At 44.0% G+C, this 22,264-nt stretch overlaps 1 protein-coding gene across 1 annotated transcript; it reads left to right on the top strand.

The window, feature by feature from the left end:
* Window positions 1-242: 242 nt before the first annotated feature.
* Window positions 243-21,638, top strand: LOC147604814 (glucan endo-1,3-beta-glucosidase 3-like). Its single transcript, XM_086794707.1, has 5 exons — window positions 243-377; window positions 462-788; window positions 7,513-7,540; window positions 21,131-21,233; window positions 21,381-21,638. The coding sequence occupies exons 1-5, from the start codon at window positions 314-316 to the stop codon at window positions 21,402-21,404; spliced, it is 546 nt and encodes a 181-aa protein (XP_086650833.1). The 5' UTR covers window positions 243-313; the 3' UTR covers window positions 21,405-21,638.
* Window positions 21,639-22,264: the final 626 nt, after the last annotated feature.

Below are 22,264 nucleotides of genomic sequence, written 5' to 3'. Positions count from 1 at the left end.
CTAGTATTGCTCTTGCTTCCCTAAAGGGAGGTCACGGGTTGGATACACTGCATGCATCGATAATTCTGTAACAATCTCCTATACTTCCATAACAATCCGAGGAATCTATAGTTCTATAACAATCTCCTGCAAGGGTGGCCGCCCGCAACCACGTGTGAATATGCATACTATATCACTCGTGTGAACATGCCTTTAGACGCTAGCCTACTTTTTAACTTAAGGGCCCGAAGTCTTGGCTCGTGTGCCATGGATTCTTGGGACTATAAAATGGAGAGTCCTATGGACTAAAACAAGTTGTAACAAACTTCTTACCATGGAGAGACTTCCGCTTCTCATCTCAACTCTCTGCCTGTGGAGTGGCCTTGCCCAGACGGCAGGTTTTGTAACTGTAGCAAATCCTCGCAAGTTGGAAATCCTTACTTTCCAAGCTAATCATGTAGTACTATATCCTTGCTTTGCAGCCTACGGAGATGATCTGGGTGTGACAGATGGGCTCGTTGCGGACGCGTGGAGCTCTTTGGTTCGCCAGAGCAGCATCACCTCTAAGGCCTCCTGGTGTATTGCCAAGTCAACGGTAGATGATTCCACTCTGCAGGCAGCTCTGGATTATGCATGTGGGCAGTCAACTGCAGACTGCAAACCCATCATGCTTGGAGCTCTTTGCTTCTTACCCAACACCGTAGTTCATCATGCCTCCTATGTCTTCAACAGCTACTACCAGGTGAATGCCAAGGGTGCCGGTACATGTGGTTTCGGTGGTGCTGCCACAGTGACCACAGATGATCCAAGTAAGTCCATTTCATATACACACGAGTAAATTCATAGAGAAATGAATCCCAAGTTCACTTTAGGGCTTCCAAATGCATCACTCACAGTCACTATGGCCTGCTTGTCATCATATGAAGTCCCCATAGATTTTCAGGGGCATAGTAGTAGTACCAATGTCGGCGGGGAATTTTTTTTTGAGTGAACCAATCCTTCTCACCATTGGATGAAGAGGAACAAGCAGTTTCTCCATAATTTCGTCCAAGTAATACTACTTTTTGAAAAACCGGAGGCGGCATTTTTCCTTCTCCTCCTCAAGATGAGGCAGATTTTTCAAAAGTTGAGTAGGCTTTAGGATAAAGCGAACCTTTCTTTTCCCGAACCCCAGGTATACCTTAGTCAAGTTTCCCTTCTCACAAAAGTGTCATGAGTAAACATTTACATACAATGGCTCCTTTTAATTATAGGGGCAAGACATTTAATTTTTAAAGGTATACCTTAGTCAAGTTTCCCTTTCCACAAAAGTGCCATGACTAGGTTTTAAACCCGTAGTCCTTCGTAAAGAGACATGATCTCTACCACTAAACTACACAACCTCAATTTCTACTCTTGCATATTTTAAGTATGTAAATTTCGATTGTTGCCTTTAATAGCACTTGGATTTAATAGCGCTTGGATTTAATATCGCTGATAGTTTTTTATGGAAACCTCATCAAAACATAAATAGACTATTAAAAATAGTTGTACACACATAGCACAAGTAAACACACAAATAATTATATAGACACGTAATCAAGATAGGGCAGCCATCAGGTTGTGGAGTTGTGGGCAGTGCAAATATGTAAAAATAGCGGGGAGGATATGTTAGAGGTACACAGTAGCAACACGCACACCACCTTGGGGCACTGAGCAACGCCGGTGGCTGGGCTCCCATCTCCCAGCTGTTGTTCCCCCCAAAAATATGACCGGAGGAGATATCTATGACAAGGTGCCACCACACCCTATGTATGGCTCTTCAACTTCCCATGCTCTTGCATATGGGATAATCCACCACTTCTTGTCATACGATAACCCGAGAGTAGCTATGAGAATTGCCACCTCCAACACCCTCCTTCAATTCAAGCACCTCGAACGACAGAGGCTAGTAGCGCCCAGGACCACACAGGCCCGAGCTCTGATACCATGTCAAAGATACACAGTAGTAGCACGCACACCGGCCTAGGGCACTGAGCAACATCGGTGGCTGGGCTCCCATCTCCCAAACGTTGCTCCCCCCAAAAACCCGACCGGAGGAGATATCTATGAAAGGTGCCACCACACTCTATATATGGCTCTTCGACTTCCCATGCACTTGCATATGGGATAATCCACCACTTCCAGTCATGTGATAACTTGAGAGTAGTTACAAGAATTGCCTCCTCCAACAGGATAAGGGAAGGCATTGGCACCCACATTTATAGGGGTCATATTTGTAGGAGGAAACTTACAGGACTTCCCTCCACTTAGTTAAATAGGCCGTGGGATCCAACTGTCAGAATGCACAACGGAAATGAAGACAACTGCTATAGAGAGCAATACACAGATGCAAGAGAGAGAGAAGCTAGTGTAACTCTGCTATATACACCAATAAAATCCCGGAATGTACAATGAATAGTGTGGGGGGGCAAGGGGCCATTTTATATGGCCCCAGGCTGTTGGTCGGCCAGCACTAACACAACTGACAGCAGCCCACGACTTGTTCTAGCCCAGTCGGCCAACAAATGGGCCGTCAGCCAATATATCTGCAGTCGGCCAGGGGGCAGAACATCAAGTCGGGTCAGAGACCATTAGTCGGTCAACAAATGGAGGTAGTCGACAGCCCTCCCACACCCAGAAAGAAATGGGAAAAATACATGGAAGTGAGGAAAAAATGGGGACACACCAAAACTGGGCGGGCACTCGGTACTCTGCCTTTGTTGATGACAAGGCAATAGTCGGCTGCCTCTTGCTGCTCCATGAAACCACTGTTGAGCCGAGGGAAAAACTGTAGCCTGATGTGGATCTCCTCGTGTCTGGATCTCCTCCGTCACCCCCAGCAGTGTAGAAGAGTCCAAGATCCTTCGTACCCTGCAAATACCGCAAGATCCGCAATCCTGCGTCCCAATGAGACTTCACCGGCGCCTGCATGAATGAGCTCAACAGTCCCACAGGAAAGCTCAAGTTCAATTTGGTGTTCAGCAACCAAATCAATGAACCAACCAGGCTACTAGCTTCCGGTACAGAGAGGCATCAATTGGCTCACAAGGATCATTCACTGTAAGCTTCGTGGAGGTTGCTAAACATACACCTCCTCTTGTAGGTCACCATTAAGGAACACAGATTTAACATCCATCTGATATACGGACCACCGCTGAGAAGAAGCAAGGGCAAGAACGGTCCAAATCGTGGTCATCCTCGCTGTCGGTGCAAAGGTATCCTCATGGTTGATGCCAGGCCGCTGAGCATAACCCTTAGCCACAAGTCTGGCTTTGTGTTTGTCCATCGACCCATCTGACATATACTTGGTCTTAAAGACCCACTTGACACCAATGACAGACTGTTGCGACGGCGTCAGTACCAACTCCCAAGTGTTATTCTTCTCAATGGCATCCAGTTCCACCTGCATGGGTTTTTTCCAAGTATCCTGTGCAAGGACTTCCTTGACAGAAGTGGGCTCTTTGTCCCGCTTGACACGAGACATCAAAGCATAGTTTACTTGTAAAAGCTCCATTGAATGACTTTTGTCACGAACTCTATGCGATCTTTGAGGTCCGTCCTTTGTGGTCCATTCGGAGGGAAGACCTGTGACACCTGACTCCCGAAGGGTGTCCACCAACCACATGGGTACTCGAACAGAACGCGGAGCCTCCTGCTGCTGTGGGGGCTCATCTCCAGCTACGGGCTCAACCCACTCAACTGATTGAGGCTGTCCAGTTGGAATGATCGACTGGGAATCTTCATCAAAATCTTCTGGGTCTCCAAGAAGTGGCGGCTCATCAACAATGGGAACCGGAACATGCTCATCAAAGACCACATCCCTACTGAGTCCTGACAACAACCTCGTTCCTCTCTGGATCATACAACCTTTATCCCTTGGAAAGGGAGTTATAACCCACAAAGACAAGCTTTTGGGACTTTGAGTCGAGCTCCCCCCTCTGCTTCTTTCGAATGTGAACATATGCATCGCTCCCAAACACACGGAAATGGGAGACATCAGGTTTCCTGCCAAAATATACCTCAAAGGGAGTCATGTTCGGTATTGAAGTCGTCAGAGAACGGTTGAGGATATGGACAGCCATAGCCACAGCCTCTCCCCAAAGCAGACGAGGAAGATCACGATGCTCCAGCATCGTCCTCGCCATCTCCACCACAATCCTATTCTTACATTCAACTACTCCATTCTCTGACGGCGATTTACAACGTCCTTGCCTGCTGCCAACATCTGGCAAGCCAACCACCATCTGGTTCCGGAAAGCTCGTCGCAGCGCTTCCACATTCAAGTGGCCAAACCGAAAGTGCCACAAATCACCGATCTAAGAATGTGTCAAAGAGGAGAGTGCAGAGAGTTTGTATATACCATTCTCCACGCCGCCTTCCCAAACAACTTGGCCAGTCTCGCGGTCCCGCAGAGCAACAGAATGCTCCTCAAACTCCACCTGGAAGCTAGTCTTGCACACCTCATGCACTGACAACAGATGAAAACCAAGTGCTGGGACGTAAAGAACGAGAGGAATGCTTCCCCCCTCTGCCATCTAAGAACGTGTCAAAGAGGAGAGTGCAGAGAGTTTGTATATACCATTCTCCACGCCACCTTCCCAAACAACTTGGCCAATCTCGCGGTCCCGCAGAGCAACAGAATGCTCCTCAAACTCCACCTGGAAGCTAGTCTTGCACACCTCATGCACTGACAACAGATGAAAACCAAGTGCTGGGACGTAAAGAACACGAGAGGAATGCTTCCCCCCTCTGCCATCGGGAATGATCTCCACCGGGTCCAAATAACCATCCTCCAAAACATCAAACCTACACACCGCAACAAATCAAATGCAGAACGGGCAGGGGAAGGGGCATCCTCAGAAGCATCTTAAAGAGAGGCAGAGGTAGACTCCTCACAATGAGGAAGGGAAGCAGGAATATAAACTGCAATGGTAACAAGATCCTCAAGAGCATCACTGAGAGCAGAAGACCGTTCCATAAGTAGAATCAGATCCCAAGAATCAACAACAAACAAGTGATCCATGTGAAAGGATCACACCTCACAAAAATACCCTCCTTTCTTTGCAAACACTGCAAAGAACACAATCTTGGACTAAATAAACTCTGCTCAGGATCTCTGAAAAGATCACTACTCTCCTCCAAAATCTGTAAACTCCTGTCATAGAAGAAAGTCTCCATAGAAACAAAACAGCTCCTGAAACTGATCCTGAAGTGAAATAGCTGGAGATGGGCCCCCTCTGAGTGTAGAAAACTCCTTTGGGAAGCAAAACGCAGCCAAATCACTGCTGTCCAGCAAAAAACAGCAGTCCACCGCCAATAGAAGGCAAGGAACATGAAGAAACCGGGTAATTGTGTAGGCCAGGAACAAACACAGGTATAGATGCTCCAAAATCAGCAAAACGCTGACTGAAATCAGAAATTCAGTATCCTTCTCAAGTACCAAACTGCTTCCAAAGCCACAATCCAAACAAAACACCCCCTCTGCAAGTGATCTGTGTCCATTGGAGAAGAATTCGCAGTCAAACAAGGGCTACAAACCTGAAAATTCAGGCCAACTAGGTGCCACACCTCATATGAGGAAAAACGTTGAAGAGAAGGTACCTTTGGGTCCAATGGAAGGAACCCAGGTGAAGGTAGAGCTACTAGCAAGATCTGTTCAAAAAAATGCAGCAACCATGGCTGCAAATCTGAAAACGTGGAGGTATTCCACGACTAGGATAAAATGTCCAAGACTCCGTAAAATGGGGAAAATATGGGAAAAGGATGTGAGGGGTGACTAGCCATGTCAGCCCTAAGGGCTCAAATAGGATACCACACAGGAAGTGAGCAGCAAGGAGATGATGTCTAACAGTATTAACGTCTTCAAAAGGCCAAAATGACCCATGAGACCAAAAGGTTACATCATATCCATTAGGTACATCATCCTGGGTACAAAATAGTAATAAAGAAAGATAACAAAAATCTAGAACTATAAAATCTGATGCACTTCGAGGATGTGTTAAAGATCATAACCTCGGTCTTCCCAAGGTTTATGGTGAGGTCCTGATCCTCAACAAAAGGCCTAGAATGCATCCAAGTGTCTCTGCAGCCCCTCTAGTGAGTCAGAAATGAGGACAATGTCATCTGCATACAATAGAATGGGTATCAAAATTCCTGCCAAAAGTGCTCCTGGAACTCCGTGTCTGTCTATGTAGTGAGACACCTCATCAATGTGGAGCCCAAATAGAGTGGGAGATAAGGGACAGCCCTGTTTCACCCTGAGAGAGAGAGAGAGAGAGAGAGAGAGAGAGAGAGAGAGAGAGAGAGAGAGAGAGGCACGAGGTGGCGCCGGGCATAGGCGCGTAGCGTGAGGCCGGGTGTGCGGGCAGCGAAACAGCGAGAGAGAGAGAGAGAGAGAGAGAGAGAGAGAGAGAGAGAGAGATTTTATTAACGTCTTCCAAAAGACCGAACTCGGCCTATGAGACAAATTGGAGTACCTGTATGGGGTATCCTCTGTCATCCCAACAAAATGGAAAAGTACTGAATAAAAAAAAAAGCTGAATCTGGGTGTGCAGGGGATGGAGCTCTATTACTAGGAGAATGCAAAGCTATATGCATGGAGTATACAATCATGATATGCAACCTCGCTAGCTCCATCCTGTACCATACTGGGGGTATAAAATGGTATACATCAGTGAAGGGGGTGTCCACAGCTCCCTGAAGAACATGCCTGGGTGTGCTCTGAAGCGAGCTAGTCGCTCCGCACCCTCTCTGTGAAACTGAGCTCTGATCTCTGTCATCTCTCTCTGGTATAGGCGTGGTGTCCGAAAGCCAGGTGTCCTTTGTCTCCTGCGGGCTCTAAGTGTCTCTGCTCTCTAGAGAGAGAGAGAGAGAGAGAGAGAGAGAGAGAGAGAGAGAGAGAGAGAGAGAGAGAGACCACCAGCGCGCAATGCGAGCAGGGAGGGGGTCTGCGCAGCTTCACGTCATAGAAAAAGAAAAGAGAGAAAATATATATTAACATCTACGGAAGGCCAGATTGGCCTATGAGACAAATCTGTATACAACAAATCCATGTCCTGAGTATCGCGGAGGCGGAGAGAGAGAGAGAGAGAGAGAGAGAGAGAGAGAGAGAGAGAGATTAATGTCTACGAGAGGCCAAAGTCGGCCTATGAGACAAAAAATAATACAACTGTGTTCTTCCGGTCATCAGAAGAAAAGAAACAAAAGAAAAAGTGTGCATGTGTCTAGATACAACCATGAATCATCATGGATCAGTGGAGCCCATATACAAACAATATAAGGGGGGTGGGGATGTGGATGGAGTGCTAATGCAAGATGCATCTCTATATGCTGAAGGGGTAGTACAAGCATGCTATGCGGATCTATGTCTAACTCCATCCAGTGCCATAAGAGAGAGAGAGAGAGAGAGAGAGAGAGAGAGAGAGAGAGAGAGAGAGAGATTTATATGTTATACATAAATTTTCATGTATGAAGATGCTCAATGTTGCATTTTATTGAATGTTTTTGGTGTAGGTAATGGGACTTGTGTATTTCCTTCCAGGTCAGCAATTTCTTTATTAGCCATCATTACGTTTTGTTTTATAGTTTATATTGGATAAGTATCTGGCTATCCTAGCATTCATGAAAGTTGAAGTATAAAGTGAAGGTGTAGTTATGAGAATTGTTTGCATGAAACACTTAGCTAAGGCATACGTAGGACCTTGGTGAAGCTTGATAACTGATCATTAGCATAAAAAGTCATAAGTTTTTTCTTTGGGAAGACCGACCACCCACACCCATCACTGACCCACATATTTGGCACACATATGCCCACTCATTATATCACATTCCTGATCAGCCCCCCCTTCCACGCCCACTAGAGCCTCTCCCCACTTCATCTAGCTTTTTCACCAAAGACATGGTGGAGAAAGCTATGAGGAGACTCCAGCATGGTCGCTCCCAGGATCACACAGGGATTAGAGGAGAGCACCTCTCCTCGCCTCCTAAACCCTCGCCCCACTTATAGCTCACGAGTTTAACAGAGCATTTTTGGAGGGCTTTCCACACACCTGGTCTCTTTATACTATTGCCCCAATCCACAAGGCTGGGGATACCATGGACTACATGACCACTATGATCGGCCATATCATGGCCGAGCTTTATGGATCAGTTCTTGTGGCAGAGCTCAGTGCCTTGGAAAAGAGGGAGGGCTTCCAGGCACCAAGCCAGGCTGGCTTCTGACGAACTTCTCTACATTAGATCATATCTTCACTCTCAGGAGCCTTATTGAGCAGGCTAAGGCAGATGACAGACGCCTTTATTGCTGCTTTGTGGATTTCCACAGTGCCATGTGACCGCTTGCTTCAGAGGTTGCAGTTACTGGGGGTTCCATTGGATATGATATGGGGGATCATTTCATTATATGAGCTGGTAATGGAGAGAGTTAGATGCCAAGGGGGCTAGATCACTAGCACCATTGGGGTGAAACAGGGATGCCCCCTATCCCCCACACTCTTTGGTATCTATATTGATGAGATCTGAGCCTTTATTGACCAGGTAGGCGGGAGAGGTGCATCTTTGGCAGGCACTCTCATTGCTATACTCCTCTATGCTGATGACATAGTGCTTATCTCAGATTCTCAGGCCGGACCACAGCGTCGTATGGATGCACTGCAGGATTTTTGTGCACAATGGGGGCTCTCAGTTAAGCTCGGGAAAACCAAGGTGATGGTCTTTCACACTTCCCGCAAAGTGATGAAGGATTCAGTGGTCACATATAGAGGCAGTAGAGTGGAGGTGACTAGTTCTTATGTCTACCTTCACCAGTACAGGGGGACGTTTCCCTGTGCCGCAGGCCTCCCAGGATAGATTGACCAGAGGACATGCAGCACTAGCCCTTCTGAAGCGCTAGTGCCATCAGTCTCACTTCCAGGAACCCCGAACGAAGGGCTGGCTCTTTGACACCTTGGGCTCTCCAGCAATGATGTATGCAGCCCCCTTTTGGGCACCAGGATAATCCTTAACAGATTTGCAGCGGATTGAGAAGCCTCTAATCCTCATGCTATCACGGATGATTTGCAGCAAACCATCTGTTCCACATCATCGGAGTTTGCTGCATCCCCCATGGTGATAGAGGTACTCTTCCAGATAGTCACCTATATACAGAGAGTGAGAGAGATGGATTCTTGCTGGAGCTATGATGGCACAGAGAGAGCTACGATGACATAGAGAGAGTTTCCTTAGAGCACAGACCTCACGAGCTAGTTCAGCCCAGCTTAGGATCACCAACTTCTTCCAGCCGCAGCATGCTGTACCTACTCCACCAGCAGATCCGGCACTTCATCAGACCATGACACCATCCAGGAGCATAGGGGTCACTCTACAACAAGCCACAATGCTCCGAGCTGTGAGACGACCTCAGCCCCGTGGACCATGACCACCACCAGCCCCTCAAGCCCAGATCGATGTGATTGTTACACGTCACTGACGCATGATGGAGGCCTCTTCTTCGCAGCCTCTCTTCACTATTTCAGATCTTGCGGCCACCCTCTCCTACCCAATGATGGATGTGCTCCATGGACCCCTCCCCTCCATAGATTCGGGATAGAGTGCATTATGATCATTCTTGTATACTTTATAGCATGCTCCCCTGTTTGTTCCGTGCATTTACCTAGCACTTAGCTTCAGTTAGTAGGTCTCCAGTTTCAGTTTCAGTTTTCCATGATGATGATGTTCCATGGATACTTGTAATCATCTTTTGTCTCATAGGCCCATCAGGCCTTTTGTAAGACGTAAATATAACTTTCTTTCTTTTCTTTCTTTTACTGGTCATATTTGCATTTGATGGTGATATTATACTTGGGCCCTTGTGAGGTTGAAATGAGAGGTTTCCCTCTCTTTACTGGAATACCATTGTTGACGTCTGTTTTTTAAGTTAGGACAAACCAAGACTGAAATGAAGAAAATGATGATGAACTTTGCCTAGATGCATGTGCCATGGCTATTGAGCCACTAGGATGAGTGATATGCTTGTGTGAGCCTTAAGAGTGAAAAGGATATTTGGACCCTGACCAACATGTTTGGGGGATGGTAACATCCTTATATAAAGTCACAGGTCCCCATGAGGAGGCCTCATTGGGAGAATCACCATGTTAGTGGTGCCATGGTGGCTTTCTTCTGGAAGAAGCTATGGCTCCCTATATAATGGTCCCCACAAGGGGACCCTATTGGGAAAGCACCATGTTAATGGAGCCATGTTGGCTTTCTTTTGGGGGAAGATGCATGTATGCATTGGCATTGACTTCTATGGCTAGGACAAATAGTTCAGCCTCATCAAATTGTCAGGCATTTTGGATACCCGTTTGGATTGGATATGGCGGTTCAGAAAGCGGTGCAATGGGTATTGCAGAGGCTTAAAGCGAAACTCGCTTATTGGAAGCTCTCAACGTGGCCCTTGCATGTGAGATTACTCATTGTACAATCAGTGATCATTGCATTCCATTTACCTTTGCTTGTTTAGAGAAAGAAAGATTTGCATGCTTTCATGTCTGAAGCTTTGGAATTGTTTTGGAAGATCAAGACCAATAAAAAAGCCTTGAGACTGTTGCCACGCAATTATATTTGTTCGCTAAAGATGTGTGGTGGTTTGAATATTCTTGATATTCACTACCATGTTTTGGCTCGAAAAGCTACTATGATTCTTGTGTTTTTTTGGCAAGAGCAGCCTTGGGCAATCATGCTTGCGGCTATGTGTACATGCATGAAAACTATGGCCTATGGAAATTGGGTCAATTCACTTTGGGAAGTGGTGCTAGGCCGTTTTGAAGGTCACATTGTGGGTTGTCCATATGCTACGGGGCTGGTTCAAGATTTAAAGACTGCATTGAAAAACCTCAAATGGGTGGGACGTGATATTCCAATTGGTAACTCTATGCGACTGGAAAGTTTGCACTAGTCCTCTTTGTTTGCAGAACGGGTGGCTTTGCAAGAACCACGTAAAGCATGTTTTTTAGCATCTTTGGGTGTACACATGCTTTAGGACATTGTGGATGATACAGGGAATGTGCTATCCTTTCCATAGGCCTGCATTAAACATAACTTGGGTCTACATCATAGACCGATATGGAGAAAGATTAAAGGGTTATTGCAATTTGCAGCCATATGAACCATTGCCTCCACTGGTTGAAAATGATAGGCTTCATGACTGGAAAGTGAAAGGGTTATTGCAATTTACAGCCATATGAACCATTGCCTCCACTGGTTGAAATGATAGGCTTCATGACTGGAAAGTGAGGGCAAACTCAAAATGCAAGGGGATTACATTTGGATAAGATAACTGTAGCTAGTTACCAAAGGCCATAAACCTTTGAGCATGAGCATGTTTTTACTTGAACTTGCCAAGTATGGAAACCCTTGCCATCCAGCTTCTCAAATGAGGCTCCCATCTGCTTCGACATGATTGATAGGGGTAGGAGAGGTCTTACCACTTGTCAGAAAACAAGGGCAGTGTCTTAACTCTGTTTGCAAGGCAAAAAAATAATTCAAGTCTGAAAAGTCGTGTGCTTGAGCGGGTTCAAACATAAACAACTACCTTGCAGTTTGATGAGCAAGGGTGAGTGAAACACCTTTGGCAAGTCTTTGAGACCACATCTACAGTAGGTGGCTCCAGCTATTCGTCTTTTAGCAAGCATCTCCGCAACAAGGAGGACACCCACCAAACAAAGCCAAAGAAACAATCTTTGCTTTAAAGGCAGCTTACTTTTCCAAATATTCCGAAGTTGTTTTTTCCACCATCTTTCACTCTTTTGCATACCCCATAGAGTGTTACTATGGGCAAGAATCCAAGGTGATGGCAACAAATGATTATAGGTACGAAGAAGGTGGGCCTTGAAGATTCGGAGGTGGTAGAAGATGATGAGAGGGCTCATGCCATTATTGCCCTTCATATTAATAAGAAACTCATTCATCTTGTGGCAGGTATGAGATCAGCAAAAGCAGCTTGGGATGAGCTTGAGTTGCTTTATGGAGCCAAGGCAAAGCACTCAAAGATTGCACTTAAGGTCAAGTTTTTTGGTCTTGAGATGTAAGAGGGTGGCTCTCTTGGAGGCTTCGTTAGCGAGATGAATAGCATCATGGGAAAACTTGCAAGTATTGATGCCAAAGTAGAAGAAGATGATGCTATTGCCATGCTCTTGAAGAGCATGCCCACATCGTTTGATAGCCTTGTGACCACATTGAAGCAACTCCCTGATCCAACATTTGAAGGTATTGTTGCAGCACTTCTTGAAGAAGATATAAGGGTCAAAGCAAAGGGTGGATCTACATCTACATAAAAAAATCAAGTCTTTTTGATGAAACATGGTACGTTCAAATCCCACTTGAAATGTACTGTCTGCGAGAAGAAGGGGCCTCTTGAAGCCCAATGCTTTTGGAAGAGATTGTACCAAAGATGTCACTAAGGTTGAGGGGAATTATGTAAGTTCCTCACATGACGAGTAACTCTTCTAGTTGAGGAGTGAAACATGTTTGCTAGAATTGGGAGTGAACCACATTACTCTATAACTCATCTCTTATGTAAAAGCCTATCATATAAAGACTACCTACCTTGTCATCTATCCTATGGTTGAGAAGGGATCTTTTTTGAACTTATATGTCCAATGCTCATCTTGTCCCATGGTGGCATTGAGGGAAAGAGGTAATGGAGGTGTGAACACATCCGAATAAAGTGGGCATGTGGGTGGAAAAGGGATCTAGGGTTAGCCCAAACCTTAGCCCTTGATTTATAGAAAGGGCAGGAGACCCTACTTTTTGTAACAACATGAAGGAGAATGGTAAGCCAACTTTGGAGTGGCTGAAATAGAAAGTAATACAAGAAGCTTTCTATACATCTTGTGTCCTCTCTCAAGCTATGGAGTCTAGTAAGTTGTTTATGCTTGTTCATTCTTTTATGCTTTGCTCTCCTCTTGTTCCATTGCTTCCGTTGCATGCTCTGGATATCCATCATTTTTAACATTTGACACCCTAGTCACCTTGGCACTTATGTATGCAGCTTCCTTATGGTGGGCGCCAGATTTATCCCTGACGGATTGGTAGCACATAGAGCGTCCTCATATCATGATGTTATCACTGATGATACACAACAAGTCATCTGTTCCCCACCAAATCATCCAAGTAGAGTTTGTTGCGGCTCCCATGTTGATAGAGACCTTGCTCCAGACAGTCGCTTATATATAGAGGGTGAGGGAGATGGATCCATTTCAACTCCCTTGACTTGCACTACAGTCATCACAACAGATAGCGGCCGGAAGAGGGCATTCATATATAGAGGGTGAGGGAGATGGATCCACTTCGACTCCTCTAGCTTGCACTACAGGCATCACAACAGATAGCGGCTGGAGGAGGGCATTCATCTTGGTATGGCACAATACTCACTTGGTTTCAGGCACTTGCATTACAGACGGACCGGTTCCCTCCATTTCAGTATGATCCAGATTCCCCATACATTAGGCTTACACATGAGGACAAGAACCGGGTGATCCGATATGATATACTTGGACTATACACACTTAACACATGGATCACACCAGTAGGCCCATTGCCTACCAAGATGCAGTACTATAGAGCTATCCTCATAGCATGGGACATGAAGGCATCAACATAACTCGGTCTCAGTATGAAACCATCTGTTGTGAATCTCACGAAATGATCCATTGGCCAGCTTAGGGTATCATCCCATAGGCCGAGGATAGAGACTGGCAAAGGTGAGCGGAGATCTAGAGAGGATATGACATGTAGATCTGTCAGACGGGGGTTGAGTTGGAGGAGCACTATTTATGCCAGTGCCCAGTCTACTATGAGATCAGAGGGAGATTTCACTGTCTATTCAGAGAGGGCTTTGGACCCTTATCCCGGATCATAGAGAACCTAGATAAGAGGTGCCTTGGACTCTTCCGCCCAGAGCTCAGTTGGCACAGAGAGTCACTACTCAGAGATCCTCACCCCCAACAATCCTCCTCTCAGCTTACCATCACCAGTTTTTTCCAGCCTCGAGGATAGGGAGGCACTAGATCTCATCATAGTGGATACAGGGGCCTATACCTAGTGTCCCCTTGCAGAGCAGGCCCATGGGAGTCACATCAGATCGGGCACGCACACTCCAGAGAGCTAGACCCCCTCGTCCCATTGGACACCAGCCCCAGATTTAGGAGATCTTGGCCCGCCATCGAGTAGCCTCATCCTCATAGCAGACTATCGACATCTCTAGCCTTCTTGTATCACCCAGGATGGACATCGTGGAGGGCCCTTGCTTGACATATAGGGTTGATTGGCTGTTTTTATTCAGCTCTTCCATATCCCATCACGTATTGTACCCTATACCTAGCGTAGTAGGATGTAGATTTTTCATCTTGTATAATCTTAGAGTCTGAGATCTTAGCTTTCAGCTTTCAGTTTTCAGTCTTAGTTTACTATTGCTTTTTCTTATTTCATCCATGACGAGATTTCATGAACTCTATGTACACATCATTTTGGTCTCATAGACCCTTTGGGTCTTTTGAAGACGTTAATATAACTTTCTTTCTTTCTTTCTCTCTCTTGTAGTCTTATCTCTACTACATCGTGCAACTGTCAAGAACCAAGGTGTTGAATATTCCTTATCAAAGTATAATCCTGTCTGTAAGCTCCTACATGTTACAACAACGAATTTCCCTAAATAATGTCGAAAGCGATCATTCATCACCTACTGAAATGTAGTAGGAGCATTCGTGTGCCCAAAAGGTAATACAAGAAACTCGTAATGGCCACATCGCATATGGAAACCTGTCCTAAAGACATTGTCCTCGGATATACGTATTTAGTGACAGCCAGTAGGAAGGTCGATCTTTGTAAAATAGGGAGCACCTTGCAATCTATCAATCAAATCATTCGCTCTGGGAAGAGGATACCTATTCTTTATCGTAACCTTATTCAACTTTTTATAATTCACACACATCCAAAAAGTACCATCCTTGTGCTTTAGAAGCATGGAGCTCCCCAAGGAGATTTACTTCTGTGTATGTCCTATTCGGAGATATTCTGACAACTATTGGGCAATCTCATCCTCTTCCAACTGGCTCATCTGGTAAGGTGCTATACTCACAGGCTGAGACCTTGGAATCAAATCAATCTTATGATCTATCGACCTATTGGGTGGCAAACCGTAAGGCAATTTAGTAGCAAGAAAGACATTGGCTAAATCCACCTGGATGTCTTCTAAGGCCTATGTCTCCCAAGCATCCAACTTAACCATATTCAAATTACAAAATTAACATTAGATGAAAGGGGATCAAGAACACATTGATACACCTCATAATCTGAATTTCCAAATTATTATGAAGTTATGCTGAATTTACAAAAGTAGATGGGCTTTTGTATAATCTTGGATGGAGATTGGCAATTGAGAAACTCACAGGTCCCAAATCAGTCCATGTCCCGTTGCTAGGTTCACACAGTAAACATGATCACTTGACTGCGTCTCCACTCTCAACTTATGCACAAGTTTGGCATTAACGAAGTTATGAGTACTACCAGGGTCAAAAAGGATGTGCACAATCTTCCCTAGTACCGATCCATACATCCGTATAAGAATATGGGCATGTTGAAGTGACATACCATGCAGGCACTATGATCTAGAATTGTAGTATCAATGAAAGAGATTATATGGTTACCTTTTACTTCGGTCATGTGAGCTGCCTTGAGTGCTTTCTTTGCTTGCGAATAGTTCGCTCTCATATGATCCTTCTGACCACAAATGAAGCGCTCACCATCTCGGAAAGTTCGAAGACCTTGGTGCGTTTTCTTCTCTTTCTTCCAATTGGAATCACCCGAAGCTTGGGTTTGATTTTTATTTTGTGAAGCCTTCCCAACCCTAAACTGTTGGGAACCCTCCTCGAAGCTACATGGTGTAATGAAGCAATTTTATATGCACATGCACATGCATGAGTTTGGGGCTAGGCACATGGACCTTGGATCTCTTGGACATATATTTGGGCATGGGCATATTATTAGCTAGTGTGAAATGGCCAGGCACTACATAAGTGACTTTGGTCTAGGCTATTGTACCTTTCAATACCTTTTGATATCTTTTACCCTTTTATCATTTGATGATCATACACATCTACCTTAGAGCTTTCAAGCTTCCATGGAGACCTTCTCCCATGTCTTAGACTCCATGTAAACAATGTCTATATGTCTCTAGACTTTATATAAACGAGTCTCCTCTCCCTCCCTTCCTTTCATTGACCTACTCCATGCTTTGAGTAGCCTCGTTTCTTTCATTGGTATCAGAGCTTTGCTTTGATCTTAGTAGTTTGGTTTTGATTTTAGTGGTGATTAAGACTTAATTAATTTCGCATTAAGTTTTACACAATTTTTCAAGATTATTGTTATCTTGATTTGTGTGGATTAGCATTGAGATTAGTGTTAATCATTTTTGAATCTATGCTAATCACCATTTTAAAAAATTCTATTCTTTGGGCTTAGTGCACAGTTTCTTGATTAGTGACTTATGTGATCAAATCTTTCCATAAACACTAGTCTTTCTTCATTATTTGCCTAGTTTTTGAGGAATCTTGGTAGTTTGAAGAGAATTGTTGGCTACTGTGAAAATCGTTTATCAAGAAAGTGTGAAGATTACAGTTCTATTGCAGATTTATGTGAAAATCGTTTATCAAGAAAGTGTGAAGATTGCAGTTCTATCGCAGATTTATGTGAAGATTACAATTCTATAGCAGATTTAAGTAGATCTATTTTAAGATTGCAGTTTTTTGTTGAAGATTTTATGCAGACTCATGTGCTGTTTACAGTTCGGTTGCAGATTTAGACAAAGTGTAGCGCGCAGAGTGAAGTTTACAAGAATCTTGGTGCAGATTTGTAAAGTTCAAAAATCAAATCTTGATGCAAAACTATAATAGTGAGTTAATCTTGATCATACTTTGCAAGAATTGCGCTTCTCTAAGAGAAATTGTAAAAACTTCAAGAAAATCATGAAAGATTGCAAAATTTGATGCAAGATAAGCACAACAGTTGTATTCTTGCTTAATTTGATGCAAGAAAGCAAGATTACTGAATCTTAGTGGAAGTAGTGCAAGATTATTGCAACAATTTGATGCATGTTGGGATTACAAGCTACAAACAGAGAATTCATTTCAGATTTAGTACCCTAACAACAACATTTGCATCCATCAACCTTGTTGGGAGTCAAACCCAACTCCTTTGGTGCAATCATTAGTGCACAATCCGGTGCTCAGGGGTCCTAACTTGCACATAAGTGTCATTATCTGTTTAAAGAAGAAAAGTAAATCAAGTCTTGATCAATGATCAAGTCTTGATCATTTTCTTGCAAAGAAAGGTTACTGTGCAAGAAAAGGTTCAGAAAGAAATAAACAAGTGGACAACAAGTCTATTTGGTGTGATTGTGCAAGGTTAAGATGATCTTTGGCTTAATCACGGTGATTAGTGACACTATGGCATAAACAAGGTAATGAAGGATTGAATCTTGCAATAATTTGATACTTAAGAGCAGTTTGGGTAGTTTCTTGGCCAAGAATTGAGCAAACAACAAAGGATTAGTGCTAGTCTTATGATTAGTGACTAATCATAAGATTAGTGCTAGTCTTATGATTAGTGACTAATCATAAGATTAGTGCTAATCTTATGATTAGTGCCTAATCATAAGATTATAACATAAACTGCTTGATTTGCCAAGATTAGTGACTAATCATAAGATTAGTGCTAATCTTATGATTAGTGGCTAATCTTGGCAAACCAAGCAGTTTACGTTACAACCTTGCATAGGCATCTAATTCGAAGCACACACATGTCTATTTCGCAAACACAGACAACAGACCACAGTAATATACTACTACGTAGTAAGGTCCCAAGGACTTGCACGCATTCTCATAGATCCAGTGATTATGGAGGCACCATTGATGGAGGCATACCATACTTGTGATGATACATCAGTTTTTGGTCCAAGCCTTGACTTGGATTATGAGACATTCTTTTGTGATGCTTGTGGATGCCTATGCATTGATATGGATATAGTTTATTGGGCATTCACTTTTGGTCCTACCGGAGATCACCACCTTGAGAGCATTGTGCTTATTAGTGTGGCATGTCATCATGACACATTCATCTTTGACCCTGGCAGATATTTAGGCCATGATCTTGGTAGGGTATCTTGCGGATTTCCATTTGATCCGGGCATCCTTGGTAACCACCTTTCGATGGTAGGGCGGTGTTATTTCACATTCCATCTAGGTGGTCGCACGCTTGTGATTTGGGGTGATACGAGTTACCCTTTTGATCCAGGTGATATGAGATCTATGGTTATGGTCAAGCGACTCCTTGGTTTCACATTCGATCAGGGAGGATGTGTTTTGGCCTCGTCATCGGTGTAGCTCTACATTCCTATCCATTTGATCTCGGAGGGATCATACATCTTGGTGATGACATTATTTTTTGGCATTTGTATATAGCCTTTGTATATGTTTTTTTTGTGTGCATGACCACTTTTTGATTTCGAGGATGAAATCATTGTAGGAGGGGATGGTTTGTAATGAAGTAATTTTATATGCACATGCACATGTATGGGTTTAGGCCTAGGCACATGCGCCTTGGTTCTCTTGGCGTAGATTTGGGCATGGGCATATTATTAGCTAGTGTGAAATGGCCAAGCACTATATAAGTGACTTTGGTTTAGGCTATTGTACCTTTTGATATCTTTTAGTCTTATATTGTTTGATGATAATTACACATCTACCTTGGAGCTTTCAACCTTCCGACATGTCTTAGACTCCATGTAAACGATGTCTATGTCTCTGGACTCCATGTAAACGAGTTTCCTCTCCCTTCCTTCCTTTCATTGGCCTACTCCATGCTTTGAGTAGCCTCCTTTCTTTCACTTGGACTGTGAGATTTACGAGACTTTGAGAGCTTTGTTATCAAGCTTGGTCCTCATCTTTGGTGGCACAAGTGCATATGCCGTGCAACCAAAGACGCATATATAATCAACCTTTGGCTTTTGTCATACCAAGCTTCAAATGGAGTGATGTTCTTCAAAGATTTTGTAAGGCATTTGTTAGTTACATTTGCCGAAGTCAACATTGCCTCAACTCAAAACATGTGTGGCAACCCTTGGCCTTTGATCATACATCTGGCCATCTCCATTAAAGTTTTGTTCTTCCTTTCTGCCACACCATTTTGTTGAGGTGTTTATGGCATTGTACACTAATGCTTAATCCCCTTACTTTGCAAGAAAGGTTTAAAAGCATTGGACATGTATTCACCCCCCTTGTCTCTGCAGAGGGTCATGACATTGCACTTTGTTTCATTCTCAACCATTGCAACATAATGCTGAAAATGCATAAATACCTTAGATTTTTCCTTCAAAGGGTAAATCCAAGTGAGCTTGGAGTTGTCATCAATAAATGTGACAAAATATAGGCACCTCCCTCCCCCCCCCCCCCAAAGATGGAGTCCGCATGGGACCACATACATCACTATGTATGAGCTGTAATTTTTGGACAGCCCTAACTAAAACATCTCTCGGAATAGCTCTCAAGAATGGTTTCCTGTGCATTTTGCCTAATATGCAACCAACCCTCACATACATGACCTCCAAGCAAGGCATACTTTGAACCATATTATGCTTTTGCAAAAGCATTAAACTGCCAAAGTTTACATGCCCAAATCTGGCATGCCATAATTCAGTTGAGTGCGTGGATGTAGTGTTCATAGTTGTAGCATATGCATGAGTAGAGTGCTTCTCATGTGTCTAACAAATAAAAGCCATTATGTGGTATTCCAATTGCTACAATCTGAAATGCATTAGTAGGATCTTTGACTATGCATTTCTCATTTTGGAGTTCAATCACCAAACCCTACTTTGCCATTGTAGGCATAGAAATCAAGTTATTCTTGATGCTTGGAACATAAAGCACATCTTTTATGCAACTTTCCTTACCATTGGGTAGAATCAAGGGCACACAACCTATGCCCTTGATTTGGTAAGATGAATGATTTGCACATGACACAGTTCGACCACCCGCATTGGGTTCAAAGTAACTGAATACATTTCTCTTGGATGTGATGTGCCTAGTGGCACTACTATCAACGTACCAAATCAAGTGCTGTGTAGAAGCACTAAGAGACATGCCCTGGCTAGAAGCAGAAATGACATTGTGCTAGAGTCATCCAACTCTTCTACAATCAAGAATGTCCAATTGTGCATATCCTTTGTCATGACAAGATTGGCACACTACTTTGGCTTGGATTCGGAGGCATCTGAGACCACATTACCTGAGTCTTTCTTCTTCTCATTTGCATGCCTTTTTCTACATTCATTAATGTAGTGACCTCATTTGTGGCAGGAATGGCATTTGCCCTTTTCTTGGATTTCTTGCCACTAGAACTGAAGGCTGATCAGAGGCTGCATATTTGCCTTTGCCTTTGCCTTAATCTTTAATGGCCCGCTTTCATCAGGAGGATATGCAGTGCTGCTTCTAGACTTTGAGAAAGCCTACGACAGAGTGGATTGGGATTTCCTCATCGGGTCCTCATTCGTCAGGGGGCCAAAGGGGACAGGGTCCCAATTACCAAATTTGTCCATCAGGTCCTCTTTGTTGCTGAGGCGATGAGCAGTTTCTTGGCCGCTTTGAGGACTGGGCTGCATGGTCTTTGTTCAAAAGAGGAGCTTCTTGACTCCGAGTTTGCAGATGATAATGCCACCTACCTCTCAGGAAGGGAGGGGGAATCTTCTGAGATTTGCGGTGCAAGCCATCAAGGTCTTCTGCCTGGCATCAGGAGCATGATGTGAAGTAAGGGCCCCCTGCCTGCCCAAGCTGCTGGTTGGCCTGACAGTCAGCACTTGAGGGCCCAAAAAAATGGGGAAACCCCCCTTTTGCCTCCAGGGGCCGTTCATATGCTGAATGTCCCTGATGGCAAGAGGAGAGCAAGTCAAGCTGGCAGCGTGTTGGGGCAGCAGCATCTCTAAGGGCTTCTCCTCTAGATTAGTGGAATCTCATACATCAAAGGGTTTTTCTAGTTAGCCCCCTTTCCCATTAAAGCACTGTTATGGTTTAAACAAGAACTAATTCGTTGGCTGTGTCCTCAGTGGCTCATTGAATCAGACTACTAGAATCCTGGAAAATGATGGCAGCAGGTTGGCGCCGTCTTGTGTGTATATACTTCTGATTATGTACTTCATCATGCAAGTGGTAAGTTTTATCCCTTTGTTCATAGATTGAGAGATGCTTATTGTACTAAAGTGCTCATGATGAATCTTACAACAGCATACTACGGTACTTACATTTAAAAAAATATGTTTCTGGCTAGTGAAAAAAATGCAGTTTTTTTTGGTGCAGGTCCAAGGTAACTTCGTGGTGTGATTTATAAAATGTGGGGAGCATATCAAGTTTGTCTGACCACATATGCATAAATGTACCTTACCCATTGTGTTGGAGTTGCGGGAGGGGGCCCTTAAGTGGGAAGTTGGGGCCCAATTTGGTGTTGACTCTCCATCTTCTCTCTCTACAGCTCTATCTCCTTGTATAAAGATTAAAGTGGATTGCTTAAGCTCACTCCAACATAAAGGTATAATAAGAAGGCCTTGCTGTGTGTTACACGATTGTACCGTTTGCATGCTACGTTGATATAAGAGCTTTTGGTTTTTGTTAGAAATGTCAAGCATTATCCATGGGGGAGCCAACTAAGCCGAATGGTGTAAAGAAAAACCTTAAAGTTCATCAAGCCATATAAAAGAAGATGTAAAAGCTAAGAGCCTTGGAATCTACCTCAGTTAAACAACCTCTACAAATGCAAGAGAAGATGCCAAAAAACCCACCGTGAATCTAGCAACCCTAGCATCAAGGCCTACAATCATGAGTCAAACGGAGAGAATGTAGGAGTTAACGGGGGGGATCGGCTTTGTGCTTTGTAACTTGCCTATATAAGAGGGACAAATTATGAATAAAAGGGGCAAACTTAGGCATGGTTGTTGCCACAACTGCAATGGAGTTGGATTGCCTTTGTGGCTCAAGGGATTTGTTGTTGTCGATCACTTGGGATAGAGGTAGTGTGGATCAAATGAGTAATGTGGTCGAAGATGAAGTAACGGAAGATTTTTGTTGATGTGAGGAAGGTCTAGACGATGGGTTGTACCATGGGCTAGGCTTGCACGTGCCATGGTTATCAAAAAATATACCTGGACGATTGTCAGTGATGAAGCTTAATGTAGGTTCGTGAAGAA

Source organism: Cibotium barometz, chromosome 61 (assembly GCF_041138505.1).
Source record: "Cibotium barometz isolate CiBa-2024 chromosome 61, ASM4113850v1, whole genome shotgun sequence".
Classification (NCBI taxonomy): Eukaryota; Viridiplantae; Streptophyta; class Polypodiopsida; order Cyatheales; family Cibotiaceae; genus Cibotium; species Cibotium barometz.
The sequence above is the reverse complement of the archived record's forward strand: the minus strand, read 5'-3'. Positions and strand labels throughout refer to the sequence as shown.